The 15,238-nt window shown below is 35.7% G+C and overlaps 1 protein-coding gene across 1 annotated transcript; it reads right to left on the bottom strand.

The window, feature by feature from the left end:
- Positions 1-2,251: 2,251 nt before the first annotated feature.
- On the bottom strand, positions 2,252-11,588 carry tmem72 (transmembrane protein 72). The gene is made up of 5 exons (XM_047811904.1): positions 11,325-11,588; positions 5,400-5,466; positions 3,965-4,036; positions 3,683-3,822; positions 2,252-3,119 (listed from the first exon to the last, which is right to left on the bottom strand). The coding sequence occupies exons 1-5, from the start codon at positions 11,392-11,394 to the stop codon at positions 2,740-2,742; spliced, it is 729 nt and encodes a 242-aa protein (XP_047667860.1). The 5' UTR covers positions 11,395-11,588; the 3' UTR covers positions 2,252-2,739.
- Positions 11,589-15,238: the final 3,650 nt, after the last annotated feature.

The raw sequence follows: 15,238 nt of genomic DNA, 5'->3' as shown, positions 1-15,238 counted from the left end.
TAAGTCTTTCAAGTTGGCAGTCATTAGGCCACTCATCAAAAAACCTAACTTAGATCCAAATGAACTATCAAATTACAGACCTATTTCACACCTTCCGTTTATGTCTAAAATTAAAAGGTTGTGTCTGTTCAACTGAGCTCCTTCTTACAGGAAAACAATATCCTCGAAGAGTTTCAGTCAGGTTTCAGGCCCCATCATAGCACAGAAACTGCACTTGTGAAAGTCACAAACGACTTGCTCTTAGCTTCGGACCAAGACTGTGTGTCACTATTACTATTAGTTCTACTTGACCTTAGTGCTGCATTCGACACTATACTGTAGATCACAACATTCTCCTAGATTACAAAATTACACAGGTATTCATGGACAGGCTTTAAGTTGGTTTAGATCCTACCTGTCTGACCGATACCATTTTGTTGAATTAAATGGTGTATCCTCCAGTTTATTACCAGTTAATTATGGTGTCCCTCAAGGATCAGTTCTAGGACCTCTGGTTTTCTCAATATACATGCTTCCATTAGTTTCCACTGCTATGCTGACGATACACAGTTATATATCTCATCAAAACCAGATGAAATAGCCAAAGTGCCCAAATTAACTCAATGCTTTAGAGCGATAAAAGACTGGATGAGCTGCAACTTTATGTTGTTAAACTCTGATAAGACAGAGATACTACTTATAGGTCCAAAAACTAGTACACAGAAACTCTTACAATTTAACTTCCATTTAGAGGGATGTTCTGTAACTAGTAGCTCGACAGTGAAAGACCTCGGTGTTATATTAGACAGCAACCTGTCTTTTGAAAATCATTAATGCATTACAAAATGCATTACTAGGTGGTTGTCCTGCATCTTTACTAAATAAGCTACAGTTAGTACAAAATGCAGCTGCCAGAGTTCTCACTAGGACAAGAAAGTATGACCATATAACCCCAATTTTATCATCTCTACACTGGCTACCTGTTAAGTTTAGAATTGATTACAAACTGCTGCTACTTACGTACAAGGCTCTTAATGGTTTAGCTCCCGTGTATCTAACTAGTCTTCTAACACGTTACAATCCTTCACGTGATCTGAGATCACAAAACTCAGGACTTCTGGTAGTTCCCAGAATATCTAAGTCTACTAAAGGTGGTAGAGCATTTTCTTATTTAGCTCCCAAACTTTGGAATAGTCTTCCTGATAGTGTTCGGGGCTCAGACACACTTTCCCAGTTCAAAAGCAGATTAAAAACTCATCTCTTTAGTCAGGCGTACCCACACACATAATACATCCCATAAAAATATGCCCCATTTCATTAGACTTGCACATTTTTGTGAACAGCAGATATGTTAATCCCTCTACACTACTTTTTTCTTACTACCCATCCCGAGGCATCCAGACATTGTACCAGCTCCGATCGTCTTCCGTGCGATGAAGATTTGGACACTGAGATGAGGCTGACTCTATGAGACTCCTGAGACATTTACAGATCTACCAGCTCCAGTAGGACTCTATGATACCAAGAGGAGATCTGAACTCCATGTGATCTTTACACCAATTCAACATTTGTTTGACTGTATATTTGTAATCACACCCTCTAGTGTCACCCATATGAGGATGGGTTCCCCTTTGAGTCTGGTTCCTCTAAAGGTTTCTTCCTTACCAATTTAAGGGGATTTTTCCTTGCCACTGCTGCCTGAGTCACCTCAGTCTTGCTCATTGGGGATAAATGCATATACATACATACATACATACATACATACATACATACATACATACATACATACATACATACATACGTACATACATACATACATACATACATACATACTGTCCACTATATATATTTTTTACTATATTAATTCTCTATATTTTCCTTATGTTTACCTTCTGTTCTATGCTTATGTTCTGTAAAGCTGCTTTGAGACAAAGCCCATTGTAAAAAGCGCTATACAAATAAACTTGAATTGAATTGAATTGAATAAATATTGATGAAAAACTTTGAGTTTGTGTCTGTGTTGATTTGAAGAATGATGTATGGCTCATTATCTTATTAAAAACCCTGAACCACTGTTACAAACCTGCCCCAAAGCATCAATAATACAGCAATATATTTTATTATTTGTGTTGTCAGAGAGTTTACCTTGTATGCAGTCTCTTTTTGGTGTCAAAAGTGCTGATGGTATGAATGACCAGCAAGTACTTCTAATAAGAATGGAATCTGACTTTATTTAAAATATTCCTGAACCTCTTGCTTCAAGGGTGTCAAAGATTTTTTATTTTTTACACTATTATTACAAAACATTCTAGAAAAGATTGAGATACATTTAAGAAAAGATTAAGATAAATAGTTTCTTGTATTGATTGAGTGAAAATTTTGAATTATTGTGTAAAATATTTATTTCATACATACCACAGGTTTTGTTTCTTTATATGAAGGAAGCCATCATCATGGTGGCCATTAGGCTAGTTATTTCAAAATACTTTAATCTTCACTGTTTAAAACATATTGTAAATAATATAATTATATTAAGGGACAGGTGATAACTCTGTATATAACTATAACTGCAGATATTTCTTAACAGAAAGCATGGAAATGTATCTGCATATGAAAACAAAAGAAAGAAACATTTCCTGAATTTCATAGCAGATTCTGTTTGTCATATTTTAACATGAAGTACTTTTGTAATTGCATGATTCATTGAATAACAATCCTTTAATATTTACAGAGTTCCTTTTCCTTTCCTGCAGCCTCAATTCACATTCTTATCATTGGTGCTTTATCTGAGGTGGTTTCATCAGGATCCATGACAAACTCCTCCAGCTCAGTGTCATCCTCTTTAAAGCTCTTTATGAAGTGCGTGTTTCTTTGCTCAGCTTTGCTTGGTAGATTGTAAATGTTCTGTCCGGAGTGATTTGCTCCGAGCATGGTCTGAGAGCAGTCAGAAGAGTTGTTGTGTAGGCAAGAGTCTCTCTTGCCGGAGATGATGTGGAGGAAGGAAAAGGTTTGCTGAGGTTCCAACTCAGTAATGCACTCAGTTGAGTCTCCATAAGTTTCTCTGGCTTCTTTGGGAGGATTTGTCTTTTTTCTTTTACTCAAAATAAAGTTCATCAGTCCTGTCAGCAGCAGCATAGTCCCTAAAAAGTGAAAAAAGACTACAGTGTATATCAGTGATAGTGAACTACAATTTGCTATAATCATAATGACTGTTCTGTGCTCATCCTTGGACTCTTCTTAGCGATAAGCTCATACTGAACGTCCTTTAGCACAGTGAGTAATGTTTCTTTCATGTCTAAAATAGTGTACTAAAAATGACATATCTGGTGTCTCTAAGAGTAGTGTCGGTTCTTTTGTGAGTCTGGTTATTTAAAAGTCTGGTTCCTTTCTTGCTTTCTCATTAGGAATCTAAATTTATATCCAGACACTTGTATAGCTGATTCTGGCAAGGCCTAGTGTTAGAAGAACTATAGAAATAATACTTAATTGATAGTCCTGCAGTACAAGTGGTTAGTAAATCTGCAGTGTGTCGTAAAGTAATTCAATGGTTAGTTACTCAAGAAGTAGTATTAATCTATTAGTAGTATGCCATACTAAGTGATAGAATTGTATAGCATAATTCTGAGTAACTGGATATCATTATTTTAAAGAATCACAACCAAGTCCAATGGCTTGGAAAGTAAACAAATATCCAAATATGTACCTGGTATGACAGCATGCCAGACTAAAACTGGATGCAAAAAGCACATCACGGACAAAACAGTGTAGTAGAGGAATTTCTGGAAGCCTCCAACATTAGCCATCTTTTTCCAAATGACAGAAAAAGTAGAAGTAACTGAATACCTGCAATGAATTGAATATGACATTATATAGAAAGATCAATAGCCATAAAATAAATAGAGTAATTAGTATACTAATATACAGTAGTAACGTGAATGAAATGAATGAAATTGTTTTTGCATCTGCTGTATGATTTGAAACTTACGGAAACCACTTCACCAAAAAAGCATCAATGAAATACGTCATTTCAAAAAGCATCATGCCAGCTGAAGAGACCCTTTAAAAATCAAGAAGCAAAATCATGAGATATCAAGAGGTATATAGCATTTCTCATGTCTAGATATAAACAAATCTAAATCTGCTCTGAAGGTGTTTATCAGTAAATATATTGTTTCTTCTTAGTATACAAAAAGTCATTAGGCAGAAATTAACAATATAAACTGTTAAAGTCTAAATTTGGTTTACTGTTTTATCAATTTCTGTCTTAAGACAAGACTCCCGCTATATTCCACACCTTGAAGACAAATTTAAACACACTGAAATACTAACTGCTTAAAAATCTGAGCCAAACTCAACATACATCATGTCATACATAATCCATAAATGATACATACATACATAAATGATATATTTATAGCCTAAAGAATATGTCAACTGGTGACAAATAAACGGAAAACCCCATACAGTGAAAACATCTAGTAGTTTTTCTTGTGCTTTTTTAGGGAAATTTTGGTGATATGTATGAGTCAATCTTTAAAACTCATATATTCCTCGTCGTGTTTCAGATATATAGCAATTTTACAGCACTGTGGACATGATATTATACATGGTCAAACATTTTTGAAAGATTATGCATTTTCTATAATCTCTACAGCTTTAGAAAATGTTATAGTTAGAACACATTTGAAATTATTTTCTTGGGTAGTTTCGGGTATTATGATAAAATTGACACTATAAATTTTCTTTGCATGAAATTTCTGAATCTGCACTCCATATATTTGATGTGTCTCTATAGTTCAAAAAGAAAATTAAATATAACCATGAGAGAATATTTGAACAGTTTTACTTCCCCATAGACCTTTATACTTCCATGCTAAGGTTGACATTTTATGATGAATTGTCATTTTCTGACTGATCTTTAGTCTTATTAGAAACCATTTCTACCCTAATCGGAGTGGGCTTTTTCCACACATCCCAGTCCAGAGGTCACAAGGGTTTACCTCTGGAATGGTTTGAATGGTTTGATAAGAAAATAATGTATATGAAAGTTTTACGGACTTCAAAAGTTTATGCAAAGCACCTTTGGGAGATTTAGAGCAGTGTATTAGAGAGCGCTCTCCCCCACCGGCATTAAAACACCAGTTGAGGAGATATCTTTTAGAAGAATGGTGTTTACTTCTCCAGGAAAATTTCAGAGACTTGTAAAATTTGTTTCATTAACGCTGCTCTGGAGTCTTGTGCTGACCCATCACCTTACTACTATACTTTATATTGCTTCTTCCTTTAATTTCTCACTTGCTTAGACAAACTAAAGTGAGCAAACTAAATATACATGAAAATGTTTTATAAGTCTCTGTTTTTTTGTTGTATAGGTTTCTGCTGAATGTGATCATTCAGATTAAAGTAATTTGAATACTTACAGGAGATAGACAGCCAGGCTGTAGAAGTCTGTCTGATGTAGTGTTTCTACCCCCACAGCACACAACACTGAGATGAGGAGATTGAGAGTCAGCGCTCACACAAACATTAATGTGGCTACTTCTTCATTTGCTGTTGTGTATATTTATTTATGTAGGAATGCCCAATACTTCTTACTTGTACAGCAAATTTTAGCTTCAGCACAAGTAATTAGGAAAATGTTACATATATCACATGATTGTTATTGTTATTGAAGATGAGTTAATAAAGACTTTGGCACTAATGTGTAGGATGATGTTGCTTATTATTTTCAATTACTGTTTAATAATAATAATAATAATAATAATAATAATAATAATAATAATAATAATAATAATAATAAATAAAACATTAAAATAATAATAATAATAATAATAATAATAATCTAACAAACGTGCCACCCACAGACATTACATCAGCATGATTGTAATGTACAGTATGAAATCTATAAATATCAAATACAGTATGAAATTTCTAAATATGTTACTTATAAAATATTTTCATACTGTATTTTTGTTGTTGAAGAATTTTGTGTGATACAGTTGAATAAAATTGCTGATACTTAATTTCATATGCTTTTCCTATTTATTTATTTATTTATTTATTTATTTATTTATTTATTTATTTATTTATTTATTTAAATTATTTATTTATTTATTTAATCTATTTTAATTTTGGATGGATTTTTTTCTTGATTTACACTTGTTTTTTCTATATACTATTTCAATGGGCTCTCTGATCAGATCCCATTGCTTCTGTGTCCTGTCTACACTATGGCATCAGGCACACCATGAGAACAGATGCTACCAAAATGGGGAGCTAATAAAATGAGTAACATTTATTTTTTTAACCTACAAAGTGATGATGAGGACACTATAAATGCAAGTATGATAGCAGAGGAGGAGGAGCACAGGAATTTTCAAAGTTACATCAGAAACTCAAGAATAATGGTTAAACACTTGGACAGAAAGGACAAATGAAAGCCAGAAGAATAAGCAAAGCATGAAATATATGAAAATCTAGAACAGATTGTAAGGGTTAGTTTGCCATTTAGTCAGACGCTGATAAGGCTCAAGCAGAAACGTGCTAAAACAGCTGAAAGATAAAAATGAGGACATAAAAATGGTATTTAAGGTTTCTATAGATTTCAGAACAGACAAACAAAAAAAGAAAGAACAAAAGAGTAGTATCCTGAATGCACAACAAAAATACAGTTTTCCCAACAACAACATCCAATACCAGTATATCTGCCAGAATTCACATATATGTCAACTTTTACTAATCAGCTCCATGTTTTCAGGCTTTTCAGAGAACTACTTGATTACACGATTAACTATCTTAATGGTATACACATTAAAATGGATCTTCAATAGCTCCCAATTTGGGGAAAGATTTATGGATTGTTACTGTGAAGTCACAGACCTGGCACACTCTGTTGTGGCAGGACCGCTGTTCTCTCTAAAGTTGCTATTAATATCATCTTAATTAAACTACCATGATCTAAGCTCACATTTCCATATGCTCGAAAGATCTTCATGTTTGTCTCTTCGATGGTTAAGGGTATGGCTCTGTTACTTTAATTACATCAAGTACATATTTCAGGACTTGACTCTTTTTGTTTTCTGACCTGAAATTAAATTACCACCCAAAGTAGATGCCTGGTCTACCATTTCTGAGAACACAGGACTATGCTAGGATATCTGAGCCTTGCTTTGCTCTATTTTCTGATGTGCACTGGAGCCTAGAAGTCTGAGACCACACTGAAAATCTGGAATTTATTTTCCACTTAAAATGGAATATAAAAAGAAAGTTTTAGAAGGTTTTATGTTATTCTGAAATATTTCACCAAGAATATTGAATATTAATATCTTGAATATTTTATCTAGACCCTTTAATTTGTGCTACATTTGCTCTGATGAACTTAAATAGATATTATATCAAACTTGTGGAATCCTGCTCGAATGCACAGCATCAGTAAAGCAAAAATGGGAACAAACCAAATACTAAGCAACTCTGAAATTCATGTAAATGTTTTTTAAAGACTATACTTTTCACTCAGGCTCTTGGTACTCAGGTACTCGGGTTTCCTCCCTCGGTCCAAAGACATGCATGGTAGGTTTATTGGCATCTCTGGAAAAATTGTCCGTAGTGTGTGATTGCGTGAGTGAATGAGAGTGTGTGTGCCCTGCAATGTGTTGGCACTCCGTCCAGGGTGTATCCTGCCTTGATGCCCGATGACGCCTGAGATAGGCACAGGCTCACCATGACCCGAGAAGTTTGGATAAGCGGTAGAAAATGAATGAATGAATGAACCTTCTCACACATCTTTGGATCGCATTGTATGTTTCCATGCCTACATGCCACAATTTATACATACACTGGCACTAAATATGCCTCTAGTATTCAAATTCAGGACAAAACTGGGCAGAGTTGTTTAGTTCCTTCACTAAATCTTTCTGAATTATGTTTTTCAATCATTCACTTTATGACTAAGGATCTATGATTTTGTTGTTTAAACATTTGTTAAAATGTTGACATCTGGACTGAGGAAAAGATTTTATTCCAGGACATGTGTTCCTGTAATCATGAACATGCCTGAACAAATACAATGTGTAATCATTGTGAAAATGTTTGCAGATTAATCTAGTTAGAGTGTCAGGCCTGAAAACTAATTGTTTGTAATTAATTTGCAAGGTCATTTGTTTTTTCCCCATGTATCTATAATTTACATAAGACTGTAAACTTTGGGTTTATCCCAATGCACTTGAGTGTTGATATGATATGTAACAGCTAGAGGGAGCACTAGACTATGCTATGGAGCAAAATTTGCAACATGATTAAAAGACCTGTAATTTAGACAATCTGCTTACTCTATTTTTATTAAAAATTATTCACATAATTTTTGAGCACTACTTTAGCAGTTCCACAATGCCTATCTTTCCAAACAAAAGATGAACATAGAGCCATCAATGCTTTTCCCCACTTTGTAGCACAAATGCACAGAGTTGGAAAATAACATAATTCTAAGTTCCAAGTTCAAATATCTGATGAAAAGTGGGACATCTGGGGTCTCTGAGCTCATGTATGTAGAAGAGGGTAGACAGAAATGTCCTCTGAGCGTGTTCTGTTGTTATTGCTTAACAGTTCTGTGATCAGTATAGTCAGCAGTAGACCATCATGCATTCGGGTTAGTTAGTGAGTGGGAATTATCAAGAGCAATGTGGGGTGAAAAATCCTTTGTGTCTGCTAATGAACGGTATGAACCTGAGAACGCTGTTGGCACAGGAAACATGCAGAATGTCAGTATCTCCTTTCAAATAAGCTCATTTTGTTGTACAGTACAAGAACGGGCCCGATGCACTGACCACCATGGCTCCAGATTTTAGACCACAAGTGAGGTAAAAGCTGACTGTGTCACAACAAGTGATTATTTTACATTACCTGTTACTGCACACTATAATGCCTTGGCACAGCAGGCAGATCTTGCCTTCACATGATCCTTTACATAAGCATTAATTTATCTTCATTGCAGCAACTCAGGTACTATAAGGTCAGAACTGAATAGGACTGAATCCAGCGAATTATTGCTGGAATGCAGTACACAATGTTCGTGGCTGTTAAGGGAGCTGTTGCACAGGAAGGTGGTGGAAAAGGCTACACCTCCACAATATAAAGGTGTTTTGGGATCACACTATTAAAAAGTCAAGGACTGTGGTCCGTATAATTATCTTTATGTTGGACAGAATAACTGGAAGTTGTAATAAAGGAAAAGTGATTTTTGGAAAAACATCCTGAGTAAAATTCTCACTGGATGGCAGTTTCCTACTCAGCTGTGAAGTGATTTTGATATTGTGTTATACTTCTGTGCAGGCCCTTTTTATTTATTTTTCGAGATTTGTGTCTTTGCTTTGATTTTTTATTGAGTCATAATATTTTGCAAGTGTACTGGGTACTGGGAGAAAAGGGGGATGACATTGTGAGGAGGTGTGGTTCTAATGCAGCAGGTAGCATTACTGCCTCACAGCTCCAGCTCCACAGCCTGAGCCTGCTTCAATCCTGAATATTGTCTAGTTGACATATTTCTTCCATTTCCAAAATATTTAGTGGTAGGTGTACTGGTTATGCTGAAGTGCCTCTAGGTGTGGACAAGTGTGTGGATGTTTGCATGCATGATGCCTCTAATGGACTAGCATTCATCCCAAGGTGTATATTCTGCCTCAAATCGTGTTCATGGTGGCTCTGGGTTCACTATGAATATTGTTTTATATTGATCCAGACTATGAATTCTACATGAAATTTTGTGAATTGTGTAAATTTGGAGACTTTAAGGGGGGCACGGTGGCTTAGTGGTTAGCACGTTCGTCTCACACCTCCAAGATTGGGGGTTTGATTCCCGCCTCCGCCTTGTGTGTGTGTGGAGTTTGCATGTTCTCCCCGTGCCTCAGGGGTTTCCTCCGGGTACTTTAGTTTCCTCCCCCGGTCCAAAGACATGCATGGTAGGTTGATTGGCATCTCCGGAAAATTGTCCATAGTGTGTGATTGCGTGAGTGAATGAGAGTGTGTGTGTGTGCCCTGCGATGGGTTGGCACTTCGTCCAGGGTGTATCCTGCCTTGATGCCCGATGATGCCTGAGATAGGCACAGGCTCCCCATGACCCGAGGTAGTTCGGATAAGCGGTAGAAAATGAATGAATGAATGAATGAATGAATGAATGAATGAATGAATGGAGACTTTAAGAGGTAAGAAATAAACTTTCAGTCATAAGAATGTGTGACTGGTGGATCCATTGTTGTTTTCAGCCCAATTTGTTTACATTACACTTTTTACTCTTTTCAGAATGTGGCATTAGCAGTCCTTTACCAATTTAAGAGTCCATGATTTTATAGTTTTGCTGATGATTGGTAATGAAAAAAGAGAAAAATTATTATTTTTTTTTTTAATTGCATGTAACCCTGCAATCCTGTGTATGTGCATAATGGGTGTGGAAAACTCCAACACCTTCACCACCTCTTAAGTGAAAGAAAATGTGAGCTCAATCAGAATCTACATAATACCGGATATAAACAAGACTCATAAAGCAGCTCGAAGCAACACAGCTAAACCTACACAGGAAAACAAAATCATGAAGTTCTACTTTAAAATAAGCAACTAACCCGTCTCTTAATACAAAAACTACATAACAGGTACGTCAAAATAGAAAAGAAAATCTTTAGGAATAGATAAAAACATTCTGAAAAAAAAAAAACAACAACAACAAGGAAAGTTTTCTAATAGATTTTTTTAACAAACTGATTTATGACTGCTAATGGTCATAAAAAAGTTAAGTCAAGAAATATGTTTCTTTAAACATGTTTGAGATTATTTGGCAGGAGCATTTAAATCATGTCCTCCTCAGGGAACAGTTAAACAACAAACTCTCCTGTGAGATACTTTGGGGAGACATCCGTTCCTCTTCATGATTTAAGGTAACCATTTGTGGTAGTATAATGTTTGCTGAAGAGGTGTAATGAAAAGAAAATGTCAGTGAAAGAGCAGCATGTGGTAAACTCCAATTCACAGCTAACTATGTGTTTAAAGAATGTGTGCATGGTTCCTTGATTGGTCCCATGTTGCTCATGATGGGATCAGTGTGGGTAAAAAAGCTTTTGATAAGAAAATCACCAATCTACTAAACTGAATATCACATTTATTTGCCTTTCAATTATTTGATCTCTTGGACAATTTTAAAGCACTCTGAACAGCCTGTAATTGTGTCTAATCATTTTCACTTCTGAGCACATTTTAAAAAAGAGTTCCATAAGGAACTCTTAGTGTGAGTGCTTAAAGGTTTCCAGCATAACAAAGTGCTTTTTATATAGAGAGTTGATCTATTATTCCATTTATCCTACCTGTAGCAGTAAAGATGCCAAGAATTCTGCATACGAGCTCCACCACAACCCACAAAACTGAGCTACTCATATTGTAAAATCCAAAGTTCTGCTCCTTTTTACCATTCCTTCACCATATCAATGTGAGTAATACTATTCCACAGGTAAAATGAGCACAAAGCTGCGGCTGTGTGTATAGTTAGCTTAACCATGCAGCATGGGCTCATGGCTGATAATCTTGCAGCCTTAGGGTGCTGTAAAATAGCTACAAGGGAAAATTTGTCCCTGTTAATCTGCCTAATAAAATAGCTAAAACCTACACACTGACCACGCCTGCTGGTTTCACACACATTCCACTTCCTTTCAAGGTGAGGGATAAAAGTCTGGAAAAATACTTGAGGATTACCTTTTTTTGTGTGTGTTAGCCAGTATTGTGGCTAGGTCCATGCTCTCTCCAGGGAACAAACCACAAATGCAAAGACAAAGAGTCTAGTGAAGTGTTTCCCTTGCATACAAAATCATTTGTTTAAGAGCTGTTGAGGGATAAGTGACCTTGCTCAAATCTAAGGTATCAATTAAAAAAAGTGCCTGACAGGGTAGCAGTTCTATATCTCCTGAACAGGATGTGCAGTTAGAGACTCTAACTTGTCTGGCTGATAAGCCAAGCTAAATGAAATGATTAAGGGTAGGTGGTGCAGGCCTGCCATACAAACAAACATGTAAAGCCACCAGTCCTGACATGAGGCAGACGCTCAGACACCATATCCAGCAGCCTAAATATTCCTCTGTCAGAGGTCGCACATGCACTCCCTCTCTCCTTCACAGCATATTATAAAAGATTAAAGCCAATAAAGCATGATTCGATCAAACAAATAAACAGGACAATATAAAAAATTTTAAATTCCAGAGTCAAGAACTTCAGTGTCATGTATAAGCTTTCTTCTACAGTAAATCTCTTAGTTTGCATGGTCTCACGAACGCTACAGTTAATTTAAAATGTATAGATAAATAGATACTTAACATACTACTACACAGATAATCTATTGACTTGTGTATAGTATTTGTGCAACAATGTGCAAGATATGGGATAAGCTTGGAATAAATTATGGTTCTGGTACAGTAAAACGAGTATTAGTCATATTTACATGAAGTGAGGTACTGTGCACTGTACATTGCGTTATTGTGTTAATTACCTGTGTTATTGGGTAGCACAGTGGTGCAGTGGGAAGCATTTCTGTCTCACACCTCCAGAGTCCCTGGTTTGATCCTGATTTTGGGTTCCTGTCTGTGTGAAGTTTTCCCCATGTTCATGTAGCTTTCCTCAGGGTTCTCTAGTTTTGTCTCCCTGTCCAAAAACATGTAGGCAGGTAGACTGGCTACACTAAATGGCCCCGAGGTGTGAATGAGTTTGTATTTGCATGACATTCTGAGATTAACTGAAAACCATCCCAGGTGAAGTCTCATCCCTTGTACCCAGGGAATCTTTGTGGATCCACATAAAGCCAGAACAAGATCAAACTGTCATGATGGCTTAGACAATTCCCTGCCTGAACACTAGGTGGCGTTTGTTTATGTCTTGTACCATGTGCTTTTGTGTCCTCATGTGTGTTTGCCCCACACAAACTTTATTGCTTTCCTGCCTAATCCTTATCCATTTCCACCCATTCCTTATCCCATTACCTACACAATGTATACCTGTTGTCTTGTGTGTTTTTCCTTTTTCTCCTGATTTCGTCTCCTTTTTTTTGGCTACTGGTTTCATGTTTACGGTTTTGTGTTTGCAATTTTGTATTGTTTGTCTATTTTTTCCACAGAATTTCCATGTGTTTGCAGTTCTGTTATTTTTAAACAAATTCCCTTGTTTGTTATACTATCCCTGCATTTGGAGATTAAATTTGATTACATTTACTCCTTCTCACATAAATTTCAATCATCATATAATGAATAAATAGATTTAGACTTTACAAAGCATATAGAAATGCTGTATACTCAAAAACCTACAAACCTTTGCACAAGTAACCAGAAGAGGCCTCTTGAAAATCACAGTATGAGGTAAAGGTTATGGCAGTTAAAGCTGTATTGCTTTAAAAAATGCTACCAGTTTATTGCTGGTATCTTGACTCCTGTTGAGAGGAAAAATTTAAATCTCCTTACACACACAAGACTTGCTTTGTTTTCAGCCTGGCTTCAATTCATACTTTATTACTTCAGGTATGCATATGTGTGTGTGTGTGTGTGTGTGTGTGTGTGTGTGTGTGTGTGTGTGTGTGTGTGTGTGTGTGTGTGTGTGTGTGTGTGTGTGTGCCTGCATGTGTGAGTTTTCCTGACCCAACAACAGGCATCTGAACCAGCCATAAACAAGTACAGAATACTAACAAGATCAAGTGATCTTGATCCAGGCCATATTTTTTCTTTTTACCATTTTCCAGTGCACTAATTAAGCAGTCATGGACATAGTCCAGTGCAGATTGGATTAATTTGCCAATGAACTTGATTTTATCTTCACTACTGAAAAAGAAAACTTAACCATTCCAATTAGTTAAATTAGTATATTTATTAGTCAATAATATAATAAACAAGCAATTCAAATCCTATGTTTTTATCCCCATGCTTTTCGAAATACTTGGCAGTGCATTTTGAAAATTTTCTTCTGAATCTGGTGTCAATGTGAGTCAGATGGGGTTCATTCCATTTCCCATCCAGAGCAGGTTGTTGGTCTTCTGCCAACAAAGATAGTGTAGATCCAGCCGAGAGCCCTGTCTGTTTGTTCTGTAAATGGTATCAGTTCAGTGGACCATCATTTTTGTTCATCTATGCGAAAGCAAGGTCAGTGGTCTTTGGGATATAATATATATCTTATACAGTATGGCTGTAACAACTGGTATGGAGAATACAGGCTATAATACTCCCGCCTATATAGCATACTCACACACATATCTCTTATTTGATGATAAGAAATCAGAACATAGAATATTTCAACAACAAATGTGCACTGAATATATGATGAAGCATAAACAAGTTAAAGCTTGAATGTATGCTCCTATATATCTCCTGGAGAACTGCTAACTAGACACTGTAACACTTCAATCATTATTAAGCATATAGAAAAGCTTAGAAAAAATATATCAGATTCTATAAAAGTAAGACATATGCATATATTTTTTTGCTATGTTTTGTGTGATTGGTGATTATCCAGAGGATAGATGAAACCCATAACTCTGCAGAAAAAAAGGGTGGGAGGTAAGAAATGTATTCTTATAGACACTAGTGTAGAAGTGTAGCTTGACTCTTATTTGTTGGTCAGTGTGTAAATGAGCTCCTACTTGCCACATATAAGGTTTCAAATAGAGCTTAGAATGTTGTTGAATATGGGCTGAGTCACATTTCCTCCTCTCAGAATATATATTTATGTTAAACATTTATGTTGTAATCACTAAAGCATAGGAGTAGGCAACATGCACCAGTTAGCAGCTTTTAAATAAGTAGTTAACATGACATGCTTTGACATGCTGATGTGATAGTCAGATAATCTGTAGTAAATTACTAGTTCTCCAGGGAAATATTCAAATCACTTCCCTTTAATTCATCTTTATTTGTACTTTTAAAAATGGACATTATCTCGAAATAGCTTTACAGACAAATAAATATTCAGAATAGAAACGACAGATTTAAATTATACTGCACACACTGGTGGCTAAATGTCCAAATAGTCTTAGTAATAGTTTACTAATCCAATGTTTACAGACAGTAAAAACAAACAAACAAACAAATAGATAAATAAAATGCAGTATTGCATCTTATTTTTATGCAACACATCTTAATATCCATCCATGCAGTTATAATTTTTTTTTATAATTAACCTTTTTATTTATTAAATTCTTGCAAACACATATAAATTAAAACGATAATGCATGAAATTGGCATTTTCCAAAACC

The sequence above is a fragment of the Tachysurus fulvidraco genome, chromosome 4, assembly GCF_022655615.1.
Source record: "Tachysurus fulvidraco isolate hzauxx_2018 chromosome 4, HZAU_PFXX_2.0, whole genome shotgun sequence".
In the NCBI taxonomy this organism is placed as follows: domain Eukaryota; kingdom Metazoa; phylum Chordata; class Actinopteri; order Siluriformes; family Bagridae; genus Tachysurus; species Tachysurus fulvidraco.
This window is presented reverse-complemented; position numbering and strand designations above follow the sequence as displayed.